We start from the raw sequence: 16,310 nt of genomic DNA, 5'->3' as shown, positions 1-16,310 counted from the left end.
CCCATCCATCAGGGAGAGGAGACTGTAAGGAGTACAGCACCCCCCTTCCCTTGTTCATTTCTTGCCTTCGGACCCTCCTCTCCATCCATCCTCCCTACATTCTCTCTCTCTCTCTCTCTCTCTCTCTCTCTCTCTCTCTACCCCCGCACTGTCTCCCCGACAGTGCGGGGGATACAGTTCTCCCCCTCCTCCCTGGTTGATTCATTGCCCTTTTACTCTTCTATCCCTCCCTCCTCCCTACATTCTCTCTCTCTCTCTCTCTCTCTCTCTCTCTCTCTCTCTCTCTCTCTCTCTCTCTCTCTCTCTCTCTCTGTGTGTGTGTGTGTGTGTGTGTGTGTGTACTGATGCTACAGGGAAGGTCGTCTCATGACAATTACTCGTGAATGAGGGTAGTGAACGCGTGTCTGTTACTTCCTTTTGTACATTGTAATAAAAATGATAATAATAATAATAATAATAATAATAATAATAATAATAATAATAATAATAATAATAAACGGTTTATTATTCAGGCAGTTTACAAACTGAAAATGTACAGAGGGGAGGTGGGGAAATACCTAACATTAATCCTAAAGCTAATTCTAATCTAGAAGCGAAATACTATTTATTGATGGCTCGCACCATGGTGGGGATCGTGCTGAGTGTGTACCGGTCCGTGCGTAGCGCCTTTAGGGGCGTTATCTTGCTGTGGTGTCTGGTGGTACGGACCGGGCGAGGCGCGTCAGGCTGTAGCATGTGTCTGAGACGTGGATGATGCAGAAGTCCTCTTCCAAACTTCTCTAGAGCCTCTTGGTGCCTGGTGGATAGTCTGGACAGACTCAGGGAAGTCAGGGCTTCATCATAAGTGCTGTAGGCAGGGCCAAGGATGATCCTGCACGCCCTTTTTTGCACATTCTCCAGCTGGAGCTGTTGAGTGTGTGTGTGAGGGAGGAGGACCGCGCTAGGGAGGCATACATGAGTTTGGGGAGGATGAAGGTGAGGTACACCCCCCTTAACTCGTCTTCTGTCGGCGTCCCCAGCGACCTGAGTCTGCGCAGCATGTACAGCCTGTAGGTAGCGGATCTTACCGTGCTGGCGACATGCTGCTTCCAGGTCATCTGGTTGTCCACCGTGACTCCGAGAAGCTTGACACAGTCGTCCACATACTTCCAGCGATGGGGGGGGATGTCAGTGAGGACATCGTTAATCAGGCGGAGGAAGCATAGCGGACCCATCTTGGTCCCCTGGGGGACCCCACATGTCAGCTGTTGGAAATTAGAGACAGAGCCCTGATAGCGAACGGCCTGACGCCTCCCTGTGAGGAAGTCGGCTAGGTTAGGAGGGAGACCCAGACTTATTGCCCTGCTGATGACAACAGTGTGATCAACATTGTGGTCAACAGTGTGTGTGTGTGTGTGTGTGTGTGTGTGTGTGTGTGTGTGTGTATATATATATAGAGAGAGAGAGAGAGAGAGAGAGAGAGAGAGAGAGAGAGAGAGAGAGAGAATGTGACTCACTCACGTGCGTAAACACAAAGCTACCCACTAATCTCTTTTCTGATAACTTCGCCTTCTATTCCCTCCCCATTTATTCCTCCTTCACCCATTACCGCCTCTTCTGTAGTTTACTACCATCCAACCACCCTAAATCGTAAATGTGCGTGTGTGTATGTGTGTGTGTGTGTGAGTGTGTGTTTCGTACTTACACCCAGAAAAACAACAATTCCTGCCTCATATTTCTATGACAACTGAAGGGTTGACTGAGAGAGAGAGAGAGAGAGAGAGAGAGAGATTATAGTATTAGAAATTAGATAAGTTACCGCTCGTGGGCCTACGCCGTATGAGTAACGCGCGTTTTTTTAAGCATCCGGAGCAAAGTGGTAATGAAGAAATAAGCTTGTAATTGAGAAAAGCAACAGGCGTTATCGCTTATTATCACCTTCAAAACACTCGCTAGATGGCCCCATATAATTTGTTGTTGCGATAATTAAATGTCAGTCAGTGAATAAGAATTAGACGATTTGCTATATCTATAAAGACTTATGTATGCATTTAGTAGTGAATCAGACATCATATCCACACACGTATAATATCTAAGGTTGGTATCTGCATCCTTGTTTTCAGGTCAAGTAGCGCAACCTGACCAACGGAGGAAGAATTGAGGGAATTTACTTGCATCATATATGCTCGTCTTGGTTCATTGTAAGGTCACGTAGGGTTACATGACAAGTCAATGCTGTGTGTGTGTGTGTGTGTGTGTGTGTGTGTGTGTGTGTGTAATAATAATAAACGGTTTATTATTTAGGCAGTGTGTGTGTGTGTGTGTGTGTGTGTGTGTGTGAAGTATACATAGAATTTGTGCTGTTGCTGTTGTTGTTGTTGTTGTTGTTGTTGTTGTTGTTGTAAGATGAGCGGTGGTGGTAGTGAAGGTACGTTTCGAATTAATTGAGGGGTAGGAGTGACATGCTGCCTCTAACCCTGTAATCTTATCATTAATCGTTAGACCCCCACCCTTCTCTCTCTTTCTCTCTTGCTCTTCATTTGATCAGCAGCCCGGCTAGCTCAGTCGGTAGAGCACGAGACTCTTAATCTCGGGGTCGTGGGTTCGAGCCCCACGTTGGGCGTCTACAGTTTTTTCCGTCTGATCATGCTAAGAACCGTAGAATAAGAAGTTTTCCGTTGTAATGGTGTGAAAAATCATCACTCTTTTGTATAATAAGGCTGACAAGGATAGGGTCTGTTATCTTTCGAGAAATGTTATCTCATAGGCTCTGACAGTGAATAGATAAATAAAGCATGAATGGTTTGTCTTGCCACGTAAGCTGATAGAGGGGCATGGTATATACGTAAATCTGATACATATCAAACTAATGTAAACTGTTCAGTTTGCTTAAAATACAATGAGAAAATATAAAAATATTTATACCCCTCGTTTCGGTAAAAACAGTAATAAATTAGGTGGTTTACTAATGCTACCGACTTTTTCCTCTTTTTTTTATTAGTGATTCTTGTTTACAGCATAATTACAGACCGAGGAGAAAACACCAGTTAGTTTGTTTAAATACCCACCTGTGAACTGGATACGTACAGACTCTAATACAGCAAATTAAATCTTTGATTGGCTTTGCGTCCCTTACAACCCTTTGTTTACGTTCGGCCTCCATGCGGGTGCCTGCTGCCCCTGTACTGCTTGCTGCCAGACGTGAGAAAGAGACCTGTGACAATGGTTGACGCAGGTACGTGACTACATCCAAAGCCTGGTTATCTGGTTTGTCGTAATATTAGTAAGTGAGGGCGTGACACTGAAATACACGGGATCAGTGGCGTGGCTTGCTGAGTGTTGATAGTCCTGTTTTAGTGATGAGTGGTGGTGGTATGCCCTGGAGAGCGAACTGTGTTGGTTTGGTATATGGTTATCTGTGTGTCATAAATGTCAATCGTATTTAGATCACCAATGAAAAAGAAAGAGAGAGGGAGAGGGTATGGCAGACGTGACAATCAAACCAATGTTAACTATTTAACTTTATAACGTAACACTGATGATTTCGGTTGCCCTAATGCATTCTGTGCATGTTTCTCTTTCTCTGTGAAATTGTTCTTGGAAAATCTTAGAAATTTTATTTATAAATCAGTAAATAGTGTTGGAAAAAATTGTTTTGATATCAGTGGTTCTCAACCCCGGGGGGGTGGTGTCCTCCGTCCCCCGCCCCCATGGCGGGGCGCGGACACTCTCGGGAGGAGGCGCGAGCAGAGGGGGGGTGTGGGACAAATTGTAAAAGGTTGAGAACCCCTGTTTTAGAACATTTCCATAAAATCTTGAAAAGATCACACCTTTCATTGGAGGAAGGTGTCTAGAGGAATACAGCACCACTGACCAGGTTATTATGAGGTTGCCATTGTAGCCTTTTGATGGGTGTAATTAATAAAAAAAATAAAAAAAAAACAATGGAAACATGAACCCTTGAGCATTACAGGTTAAATCAAGGATTATCTCTGGAAGGAAAATAAGTATGGAAAACAGGTAGGTAAAAATGCAGAACACTGCCTTCATCCCTTTCATCTATATCTTCCTATACCCAACAAGCTTGGGGACCTGGTGGGAAAAACTGGATTTTTGTGTGGGGGAGGCCAAAATAGGTGAGATATGGCAACCCAGAAAAAATAAGAACAAAACCTGCCACTTTTGGAAATTTCAGTAAATTTGGACATTCATGAAAAAGGTCTGATACGCCATGTTTTAACAAGTGGGGAAATTTCTAGCCTTACTTATCTTTACTTTACCTAACCTAACCAGAGGGGCAAAGCCTCTCCTAGAACCCATCCAAATGACACTAATCTAACCTAACTACCCATATATGAATTACTTCCTGAGGTGCATAGGAAGCATTCCAGAGCTCAGTCTGTGAAAGGAGTCATACGGTGCACATAATTTGTGGACTTAGGTTCTGGGAGGTACCCTTGATTTCAATACAAATTTATGAGTTAACTGAAAGAGGGGCATTGTCTAAAACTTTTACAGACATACACTACAGTAAGTATACTCTCTTATTATATAAGTCTTTTACAGATTGCTAAAAAGGCTGTGTTCTGCATATTTACAAACAGGTATTACTGGACTTGTGAGACAGGTATCCAGGAGGGATTTTGCAGTAAGTAGATTGCCGTGATCTTTTAAAATTTTGTGGAGGATTAGGAAAACAGTTTTCAATAATGGAAATTGAAATTTTATTATTTTGGTTTGGAAACGGAATTATTTGTGTAGTTAATACTAAGCTTCTTTTTTAATGTTTTGGTGTTCTATTGTATCCTGTTCCTGTTTGTTTCAAGACCCATCTTTTACTGTACTATATGATATGTTATCATGTGCACAACCACTGGGGCCCACTTTATGTTCCAGGCACCCCTTTGTGTACCAGCATGGTATGTCCTCCTCCCATCCTGCCTCCTACAGGATGGGGCTGTGGGGTGAAGGAGTCACATCTTGACACTTGGCTGTTTGGTGTAGAGAGAATGGGTGCAGAGTACAGAGCCTGCTCACCTGGAAGTGTGATGTTGGTCTCTCACAGCTGACTCTCATACCCTTAATTTATTCAGCCCAGGCAGAGAGGCACCCACCAATCACATACACTCCATCTGTCATGTGGTTTAGGAGAAAAGGATGTGGAGATGAGAAATGGTGAGAGGTGTGAGTCCAGGTGTTTCCTTGGGGAATCAACACCCCTAGGAAAATTAAATGAGGAGTGTATCCCCACATGGCCATGTGCACCCACATGGTTGTGTGCATAATAATATTATATAGTACAGTACAATCTTCCAAATTTATATTGAACTATGCTTTTTAATGTTGTGCTGTTTATTGCATCCATTTATGCCTGTTTCAAGACTTATTTTTCTTCAACAAGAATACTTCATTGTGTAGCATAGATAGCCACATCTTGATTTTGGACTTATGAAAGGAGTACCTTAAGGTTCCATCCTAGAATATAGCCTTTTCAGATTTTGATTGTTTTCCTTTTGCCCTCAACTCTTGAATAAGTATATATCACAAAGTGCTTTGTTCCATACTGCATGACATAAATAAACAACTGTATTATGTGAGCGGAGTATCATCCTACTTTAATAAATCTAACTTGTGCATAATAGACATGTTCTCATGCTGCACTTTTTTGTCTTTTTTAGGTGTACTATACATAAGAGAACTGGTGTTTGTAAAGTATTAGATTCATACTTTAATGCTAATTTCAGTTGATGTAAAAATCCATGTATGCTATTTAATGCATCTAATAGCTATGTTATCAATATCTTCTTTAACTTAATACTGTTTACCTCACAAATGCCAGTTAGCCAGTACCTTCACTTTCATCCTTTTCACTAGTAAACTCAAACTTTTTCCATTACTGCTTTTTCCTCCTTTCTGTGACTTCAACCATCTCAAGAGAGGAATGCAGTATCAGGACATCTCTGTAACTAAACTGTCCTTCATTTTGGTATCCTCTGTTTATTTATTTATTTATTTATTTTATTTTATTTATTTATTTTTTTCTCCAGGAGTAGCAAATCAACAGAATTTTACTCATTTTTGTTCCGTTGGCTGACCTCCTTCATGTATAAAAATGTACTGTTGTTTTCCTAATCTTACAGAAAGCTCACAGTGCTCCTGTGTGTACCTCCTCATAATGTGTTACCATACACCAGTGCTACTTTCACAGAACAAATTTAAAAAACAAATTTTGAGTTTTCATTACGTGCTGGTCCTTACCAGTTGCTATCACATCACTTATTTTATTATTATTTTTATTTATTTATTTATTTTATTTATTTATTTATGTTATTCATATATTTATTTTATTTTATTTTATTTTATTCTATTGTATTTTATTTTATATATTTTTTCCCAGGCATGCAAAATAAAGATGATGGGCTTCTTGACCTTCAGTTGATGTGGACGAGTCATGTGGAAGTCCTGCTTCAGGTCATGCAAGCTCTGCGGCACAAGGTAGTTGAATCATTGCTGCCAGAGTACCTTTTTTTTTTTTTAAATGTAGTGGCTGGTATGGAATTAATGAGAGAAAGCAAGTAGAGTGTATGAGAAATTGAGATTTTACATGTGTATAACTTTCACTTATTATACAAAACTTTTTCTTTTATTAGACAGTTTGAGTAATACATTTGACCTGTTATACTTACAAACGCAACAATGTACATATAGTTTCAGTTATCCTTATATTTTCCATGTGCTCCAGGGTCAGTGATAAAGGAGTGTGTGGTACTGTTTGAAGCAGAAGTGCACAGGATAAACCATATTGCATTCCATCCACTCAGAGTGGAAGTCTTAATTTGTTTCTGGATGACCATTTTGGGAAGAGTGGTTTTAAACTATTTGGGCAAGGGCAGCTGAGGTGGACCACTGAGGGAAAAGTAGCCCCATCAACCATTATCTATATTTTTAGATCCTACTTGATTATTTACTACAGGTGTCCTAGTCCAACCATTCCATGAATCCCATCTGTTGCTGATATAACCACACTATAAATCCCTATTGTCCAGGCTAACAGTAATTACAATAATCTCAACATATTTCCCAGCTGTCCATATGTGAACTGGTGAGCTGCTGCCCTGTGTAACCCTCTCATGACCATCTCCTTTAGGGAAAGTTCTTTGAAATAAGCTTCTCTTATAGATGAAAGGATAGATGATAGCTATGGAAGGCAGGTTGATCATCTTAATCATTAATGTCTTGTTCTCCCCTGCAGGCCTTTCTACAAAGGATGGTCCCTAATACTCTGTTCATTTGTGTAACTCATTTGTGCCACTTGACATATCATTCATCTCTTCCCTTCAGTACTATTCCTTTTTCCCAGATGCTAAAAGGAGTTGATTTAGATTTTTTTTATCTCATCAGAATCTGCCCATGCAGTAAGTCCTTATCCATCCTCTGTATTATATTCATAGCATCCCAGTTATTTTCGTAATCAACTCTAACTCTAATATAATCATCTATCTGGATACCTTTTCCTTGTAAATCTCTCAGAAAGATTGCATCAATAATAAAGTTTTAATTTTTTCCTGTCTCAAATGTTCTTACTTAATCTCATTTCCCTCATAAAATCTTCTGGGAAGATTTTAAATCACTATGGTAGCATTACACATCCCTGCCTCATTCCCACCCTTGTAGAAGAGAATTAAATCAGCTTCCCACTATTACACATGTTTGATTCTCCACATCTTAATGTTTTCTTTTCCTGACTCTGTATTGTTAAGGTCATGCATGGCCATAACAACAACAATTATTATTACATATTATTATTATTATTATTATTATTATTATTGTTGTTTCTTTAGTTTGTAGGCAATATTAAACCTTCCATTTTAATGACTTTAAATAAATTGAAGTCAGTAAGATTTTCCTTTCTGACGTGCAAAACTTTGTATTGGCAAAGATAACAAATGCTTATCAGAAACCATTTTTTATATTCATTTACATGCTCTTCAACTTAATCTTAAGGTGTCCCTTTACATTCTTTAGGATCTCTCTCATCTTTACTTAAAAAATATTTGTAAATTTAATTATTTTTATTTATCTCTTCAGGAAGTCTTTGCAGATGCCACACTAATATGTGGCAACAAACGCTTTGAAGTGCACCAGTTCGTCCTGAGCACCTGTAGCTTATACTTAGAAACACTCTTCAGAATCAGCCCTGGCGACCACCCCGTGTTAATGTTTCCTGATGCATCACCCACAGCAATGGAACAACTGCTGGACTTTATGTACTTAGGACAAACTGATCTGACTTCAGCAGAGCTTGATCAGCTTCTTGACCTTGCTGAAGATCTGAGAATTATAGGATTGATGCACAGCAGCAGCAAGTCACATAATCAGGTATGATTATGCTAAGCTCCACTAGTTGTGGTGTAGCACTAGTGGCGTTAATCCATTGCTCCTCTTCAAGGCTAGTGCGATGAAGTGCTTCTTGTATTCATTCACTTCTACTATCCATATTGAAAGTTCACTTTCAAAAAAAAGCTTTGCCATTTGTTCTTCACATGCTGCAATCACCTTTCAAATGACTGATCTCATTGCTTGAATTCTAGACTTTTAAAACTTGTTTCAAATCTTTATTTCACTTACATGTGTTATAATATTTGGATATGTTAATGAGCTATCATTTAGATTTACAATTATTTCTGTTCTTTTTGTCATCATTTACTTTAATAATCCTTTTGCATTTCTTTGCAGAGCCCCCCTCTCTTTTTTTTCTTTGTGGTGACATGCTTGCTAAGTAGAATAGAACTAAGATGCTTAAATTCATTGAGCTCTTCCATTTACTGCTTATCCACCTTATTATACATTGCTTCTGAACCTCAATCTGTACAGATTGAAGTAATCTCCTCTAACTGACTGTCTTCAGCCTCTCTCTCATCGTCACAGTGTTGCATCTCTAGCTGTCTTCTACTGCAATTTTCATGCTAACTGCTCTTCTGATCTTGCTAACTGCATGCCTCCCCTCCTACCACGGCCTGTCCACCTCTCTAATGCAAGAGTTAACCAGTATTCTCAATCATTCATCCCTTTCTCTGGTAAACTCTGGAACTCCCTGCCTGCTTCTGTATTTCCACCTTCTGACTTGAATTCCTTCAAGAGGGAGGTTTCAGGACACTTGTCCTTCAATTTTTGACTACCACTTTGGACCCTTTTCTGGGACTGGCATCTCAGTTGGCTTTTTTTCGTTGGATTTTTGTTGTCCTTGGCCAGTGTCCCACCTACATAAAAAAAAAAAAAAAATCCCTCTCAGATACCATGTGAATAGGAATTGTCTGTACATATGATCTAAGAAGTAAAAGGACTGGAGAGGAGAACATTCTTGGGAATAGAACCTTATATGTACTATAATGCCTACTGTTATTATTAGCCATTACCAAACTGTCAGATTGTCAGTTGTTGTCCCATCTGTCTCTGAACAGATGCAGTCATGTCCCAAACCAAGACCCAGACTAAGGAAGAGATCCCTGTAGTCAGAAGGCTGGCTGCAAGTAACTCCTGTAATGTTTGGTGTCTGTGACATATCACTGTTTTAACATTTTATCATATGAATGTTTTATGTGAGGTATTGTGGTTCATTTCACTCCAATTCATTGAGCACAGAGAAATTGAGAAAGATCCAGGCTGCAAAAAAAAAGGAATGTTGAGCCAATCAAAACTCAGGACCATTTGTTTACCGTTGCATCACCACCGCCACCACAGACTGTGACAGCACTAAGTGCTGAACACCACAGTCATGCTACTCCACCCTCTTCCTACCTTTATTATATTTTTCATTTGGAATCTGCTATCTTCTATTTCACCTACTAGCTGCTATACCGACAACAATGATAAATTGTGATTCTGCATAGGCTACTATTAACTCTTTCTTTTCTAGCCATCTACTATCTGCCGACAGTTTACTATCTTCATCAACTGTAGACAATGTAGTAACTTTTGATATCTTCCATTGTAATATATCTATCCACTGTTATAGCATATATATTCTACCATCCAAGCACTTTCTCTGGCATTTCCTCGTGTTAATTTTATGATTATGACAAACAGTGTCTGTATTTGATAACCTAAAGGCATTTTTCCACAGAGCCAAACCACAATAAATCAGGAAGTCAAGAAAGAGAAAGCAGTTGTTAATAAGAATAAAAGTGCGACTAGTGTTAATAAAAGCAGAAGTGCAGCTGCTGCCAAAAAAACACCAAAGAGAGTCACAAAGATAAAGGTTTGATGCATTCCAGTTTTTTTAGTACCTTAGTTGGTGGGTGGTGATTCAGGTTTGGTAATAATCTCAACCTCAGGTGCTCTCTTGTTTTCTAGCACTGCCATTGCAGGGAGTAGCCAACACTCATGTGGAAAAATTGTGCATAGGAAAAGAAATGGTATCATTGTTTTGTAATATGTAGGTTTTGCTTTTACAGAGCCAGACCTCTTCAGTAAACCAAAAAGTCATAAAGGATCATGCACTTGCCAGCAAGGATCAAGGCAAAGCTAGTGTTGATAGGAGCAAAGGTGCACCTACTGGGGGAAAAAGACCAAAGAAGACCACAGAGAAAAAGGTCAGTTGAATTACAGTTTTTGATACTGTAGGTAGGTATTATCTTAATATGATGGCTCAAGTAATAACATTGGTATCTCAGATGTATTGTTTTCAATTAACTGTATTCCAAAGAGGCAGTCCATCTGAATCCCAATGTGGAAAGATAACCACAGGAAATAGGACACCAGGGACATAGATAATTAAACAAAAGTAATACATCAAGATAGCTATTTATAATGGATAATGAATGATTTTTTGTTTAGCTATTTATAACAGTGATTGATTTTTTTGTGTTTATGACAATATCTGCTGTAGTTTATTGTCTCATTTTGTAAATAGATTTTAATAAGAGTTTCCTGATTATTTTATTTACTTATTTATTTTTATTTTTTTACTTATTTTGAAAGCAGCTTCAAGCATCATTGTCATTCTGATAACAAGACACATGGTAGTGTTCTCATCTCATTCCTCAACATGTACATGTCATTAAGTGACTCAACTGATAACTAAATGTTGAAGATGAATGCATTACTCATCAAATATATATATTTTTCTCCTACAGATTCTGCAAGACAATGAAAAGAATACTTCAATGAAATCCATCAGTGCTAAGGAGTCAGAGAAAAATAAAGAGGAACAAATCCTTCATGTCTGCAAAATTTGTCAACAAGAATTTAAAACTGCAGGACTCCACAAAGACCACATGAAGCTTCATTATGAAAAATGTTTACTTTCTTGTCCAGAATGTCCATTCAAAGCACTTAGTTCAGCAGTAATGAATCAACATATAAACAAGCATTCCATGGGAAAGCCATACATTTGCCCTCATTGTCAGTTACGGCATCCACTCATAGAGCTTCATATCGCACATCAGAAAAGAAATCATCCCAAAATGGAAGTTGTTGTGAACAAGTCACCAGTACTAAAGCTAGAAGAAAATATGGATACAGGACATGAACCTAGAAATGACCACTCTGTAAAACATATAAATCAGTCGTCATGGTCTCATGTATCTTTAGCATCACTTCTTGGACCTGTCCAGCAAACAGTCTCTCTATCTTCCAATGGCCTAAATTATGACAGTTCTGTGCTTAGTCATGCTGAAGTCCACTATGAGAGACAGGATTCTGTAGTAAAAACTGAAATGCCACTACAGGCAGAGCCTGTGGCAAAGACTGAAATGCCACTACATGCAGAGCCTGTGGCAACGACCAAAATGCCACTACAGGCAGAGCCTGCTTCAGAGAATGAAATGCCACTACAAACAGAGCCTGTCTCAAAGAATGAAATGTCACTACAGGCAGAGCCTGTGGTAAAGACTGAAATGCCACTACAGGCAGACCCTGTCTCAAAGAATGAAGTGTCACTACAAGCAGAGCCTGTGGCAAAGATTGAAGTGCCACCACAAGCAGAGCCTATCTCAAAGAATAAAATGTCACTACAGGCAGAGCCTGTGGCAAAGACTGGAGTGTCACTACAGGCAGAGCCTGTGGCAAAGATGGAAATGCAACTAAAGGCAGAACCTGTGGCAAAAATTGAAATGCCACAACAGGTGGAGCCTTTGGCAAAAACTGAAATGTCACTGCAGACTGAAATGTTACTGCAACCACCAAAAAAGACAAGCTCAGAGTTGTCAACTTTGCGATCTACAGATTCTTTTACTCTTTCTACAAGTCCTTCAGTATCATCAACTAGCATCACAAAAGGTGGCAGAAAGCGCAAGTTCTCAGCTTTAGGTGGAAAAGTGGGTAGTAAACATCCTTGTTCAAGGATGTCTGCATTTAGTTCTCACTATCCAGACACCATTATACGCAGGAAGAGTCCAAGACTTAATAGGGAAAAGTCATGATCAACACAAAAAACATAGTAATTAGTTTTTATTTATTTTTTATTATTTTTTTTATTATTTATTTTTATTTATTTTTATTTTTATTTATTTATTTTTTTTTTTTTATTTATTTATTTTTTCTCTTGTTCAACCCTGAGTGTTCATGGTTATAGGATCTTTTTTTTCCACCAGTGAACTTTTGTAATACTACATTAATGCATCAACATTAGGATCTCTCTCTCTCTCTCTCTCTCTCTCTCTCTCTCTCTCTCTCTCTCTCTCTCTCTCTCTCTCTCTCTCTCTCTCTCTCTCTCTCTCTCTCTCTCTCTCTCTCTCTCTCTCTCTCTCTCTCTCTCTCTCTCTCTCTCTCTCTCTCTCTCTCTCTCTCTCTCTCTCTCCAAACACTAAGTGCCTCAATATTTCTCAGCTCTTACTGAGAGTTGCTGATGAAGTTTCTTTAGTCATGATATGCTACATAAGCTGTTTCACAGACAGGATGTGAATACTTTTCTTTTTACAAACAAATCTTCACTGAATCACAACAGATATGTTTGGTAGTAGGAGAGAAGTAGAATAGCAACTCCTTAAAGCTTACAAGGAAAGTACCACAATGGCTGTGGATACCGATTGATTCTGGCATGTGGAAGATAGACAGAATATGTAGATTATGTTGGAACATCCTTTTATTGGTGGTGATGTGAGATCCTTGGACTCCACCATGTGCCTTGAATACCTCATGTAAGGCATACTCCTTATGGAAAAGTGTGAAGTCTATCAGATGAGTAACAAGATAAAAGAGAACATTTTCTGTATCTAAAAGTTCATGATTCTTAAAAGTTTCTTATTATGAATCTTGTTCACTTGCCACTTTTGCAGTCATTATCTTCAAATATCACAAACTGAAATCACTGATAACTGCCATATTTTGACAAGAAGGCATCTAAGAGCAATGTAGTGCAATGCTTCAAATGTGTTGTTGGATTATGACATAATAATTGGTCCATTTGCTTATACAGCAGCAATGTAGACCAAGTGATTCCAGAATTCATGAGGTGGTCATCTGGGCAGACCACATGTGATGTGGATGTGCAACATAGACTGGAGTGAGATGGTTTGTTTGTAAGTTGCCAAAGCATGTAGAGCAGTAAGTCATCTTTTTAACTTGTCTTCTTGAGTGACTTTTTTTTTCTGTGAAAGTGAATGAGGCATGGTAGTAGTTCTAGAAATGTGCAAAAAGGAGCTCTCATTTCATAATTAGAAAAAAAAATAAATAATGCTGGCCTTTGAAGAACAGATTTATTCACTTTGCATGAACATAACCCCAGCTGCAGTGACATCTGGAGTGGCTGTAATTGGCTTATTTTCTTTCCCAGCATTAGTCTAAGATAACAGCCAAAACTTGGAAGGAATTGCATATATGGGTGATTTACCAAAGTGGCATACTTGTGGTGATGAGAGAGAAATTTATATGTAATTTAACTCTGTAATTCATGAACTTAATAGACTACCATCTAGAATAAGTAATCCTTAATTTTACAACCTCACTATCAGAACATTCCTCATCCACTCCTAAGTGCAGAAATGGATTCTTGCATCACTAAGATAAAAGCAAATATTGTTTCCACTGGTTCACAATATACTTGCATCACCTTACTCTACACAGGGTAAAAATCACAAAGGCTAAATGAAGGCTACAGAACAGTTGAGGAACTAGCTAGTAGCTGGCTTGATTTTGTAACTCCAAATTCATCTAGCCTTAAACAACCATCTTTTTACTCCAGCACACACACTGCATCTTTGCTGTAATATGATATTTTTATCATGAATCAAACTTAATGCCTCATTTATCTACACCAGTGTTTCTGTTTTTATTAGTAGCTATAGACCTGTGTTAAGAATTGGCAGAATATTCAAAAAGGAAAATTTCTTTCCATTATTTTGTTTGAAAAGATATGCAGATATTAAACATAAGAAGTAATATTTTAAGTTACTTTTTATATTAATTTTGTTGTTTTGTTTATTGAAACTTGTGTAAAAAGATCATCGGGAAAATGAAAATTAATGATCATACTCTTTAATTATTTACTTTATTATGAATACTGTAAGCAGATATACTCAGGATAACATTTGGATGTTAATTTTTGCAGTTTATTTGCAAGATGTATGCATAGAGATGCAATCATTAATTGTATGTACAAGATTCCATATAATTTTCATAGTTTAGAAAAATGTCTTAATTGAGTTGACAAGCCTGCTAAATTTCACAAAGCTGTGTGTGTGTGTGTGTGTGTGTGTGTGTGTGTGTGTGTGTGTGTGTGTGTGTGTGTGTGTGTGTGTGTGTGTGTGTGTGTGTGCGCATGGATACTGCATGTGTGCTATAATGTACAGCTATTAGCTTTTCTAAAATTTTTGTAAAGCTTAAAGCATTACAGAGCTTAAAATCTGTGATAGCATGAGTGGATGAAGTATTAGATATTTGCCCAATACACAGTGGATTCACATTTGCACAATGTGCCCCAACTGAACTGAATCATAGTTTACAATTACTTTATTGGAATGTAATTCCTTTATACATAGTTCAAAGGCAGGAGTACTTTGCTCAGCATAAAGTACAGTGTGCACAAAATTTGCTGAGCAAAATTAATTTAAGAACCTAATGGTGGTTTTGGGTGAGGGTCAAGTGTATGCACACACACACACACACACACACACACACACACACACACACACACACACACACACACACACACACACACACACACACACACACACACACACACACACACACACTAGATCTCATGACAGAACTACTCAGTGATATGAATAATACAATAATTTTCTTTATTTTAGGATTTAATGAAGATGTATGGAGGTTAAGCAAAGTACTTGAGATTCCCTTTGTGGCATTTGATGAAGTTCTTTAACATGTTGTAATGTGATATGAGGTATCTTTGATAAGTTGCTTTAGGATTTCAATTTTCAATCGAAAACTCATTTTCCTTTGATTCATGTATGAAGAGTTTGTGTTACCCATAAAGAATATTTGTATATGTTGCAATTTTGTCAAAATAAGCTATATATATATATATATATATATATATATATATATATATATATATATATATATATATATATATATATATATATATATATATATATATTACATTCCTTATTTTTAGAGATTTTTCTATCCTAAAACAGGTACAAATAATTAATTTTTCATATTAAATGTGTAGAAAATAAGTATCATAGCATTATAAGAGTTACAAGATGGAAACTGGGATGTTGCTCAGGAATGTACTACATCTCTCATTTAATATCTCACTAGTTGTCCCAAATGTCATGCAGAAATATATCTTTATGCTGTATCCAGGCTTACACACCACTTATTATAAGATATTCATGGTATTAAAGTAATAAAAGCCTAAATGCTAAGATATCAGGGAATGCCTGGGAATATGAATATTATGTATGAAGATGCCTTTTCTCAACATGCACCTTTCAGAGAGGATTTATGCGTGGCATGTAGGTAGATATAAATAAAGCATGATTTTTAAAGTAAATATTGTGTATATTTGCATAAAGGAGAACCATGTATTTGATGACTAACTGGTGTCACAATAACCTTGCCAAAAGTGGAACTGTGAAACACAAATACATACTTAATGCCATGAAAAAAAGCAATGGGAAGTTATAGAAAAGGTGATTGATAAAAGGACAGCTTACAAAGATTGAACAGCTGATGTCACACCTCTTTTTATCCTTGTGAAACTTTGGGCTTCTAATGGGATGATTTATGGTAATAAAGCACTGTTTCCCAGATATCAGGTCTTGACATGCAGGAGGGAGATCTTGATTAGAAATTGTTGTACAATAGATCTCAACAATATGCAAATGAGTGAACAGAAGTTTGTTCTGGCAGGAATTTAT

The 16,310-nt window shown here is 38.0% G+C and overlaps 1 protein-coding gene and 1 non-coding gene across 8 annotated transcripts; both read left to right on the top strand.

The window, feature by feature from the left end:
* Nucleotides 1–2,529: 2,529 nt before the first annotated feature.
* On the top strand, nt 2,530–2,602 carry Trnak-cuu (transfer RNA lysine (anticodon CUU)). Its single transcript has one exon. It is a non-coding gene; the product is annotated as a tRNA-Lys (tRNA).
* A 440-nt stretch (nt 2,603–3,042) lies between these two features.
* LOC135108870 (zinc finger and BTB domain-containing protein 24-like) lies at nt 3,043–15,943 on the top strand. 7 transcript variants are annotated; one of them, XM_064019844.1, is made up of 6 exons: nt 3,043–3,214; nt 6,377–6,474; nt 8,169–8,358; nt 10,103–10,237; nt 10,434–10,571; nt 11,115–15,943. In XM_064019844.1, the coding sequence occupies exons 2-6, from the start codon at nt 6,431–6,433 to the stop codon at nt 12,399–12,401; spliced, it is 1,794 nt and encodes a 597-aa protein (XP_063875914.1). In that variant the 5' UTR covers nt 3,043–3,214; nt 6,377–6,430; the 3' UTR covers nt 12,402–15,943. The 7 variants fall into 7 exon arrangements, with proteins under 7 accessions (XP_063875914.1, XP_063875911.1, XP_063875917.1 ...); XM_064019841.1 differs by having other exon boundaries at nt 3,045–3,214; nt 8,068–8,358; XM_064019847.1 differs by having other exon boundaries at nt 3,155–3,214; nt 8,222–8,358.
* Nucleotides 15,944–16,310: the final 367 nt, after the last annotated feature.

Source organism: Scylla paramamosain, chromosome 2 (assembly GCF_035594125.1).
Source record: "Scylla paramamosain isolate STU-SP2022 chromosome 2, ASM3559412v1, whole genome shotgun sequence".
Lineage (NCBI taxonomy): Eukaryota > Metazoa > Arthropoda > Malacostraca > Decapoda > Portunidae > Scylla > Scylla paramamosain.
Note: the sequence above shows the minus strand (reverse complement) of the source record. Positions and strands in the feature narration are given on the sequence as shown.

What these genes read in the sequence shown, in the direction of transcription:
- LOC135108870 (XM_064019841.1), top strand. An exon ending in GCAGCAAGTCACATAATCAG is followed by an intron (nt 8,359 to 10,102) that starts GTATGATTATGC and finishes ATTTTTCCACAG; the next exon opens with AGCCAAACCACAATAAATCA. An exon ending in AGAAGACCACAGAGAAAAAG is followed by an intron (nt 10,572 to 11,114) that starts GTCAGTTGAATT and finishes TTTCTCCTACAG; the next exon opens with ATTCTGCAAGACAATGAAAA.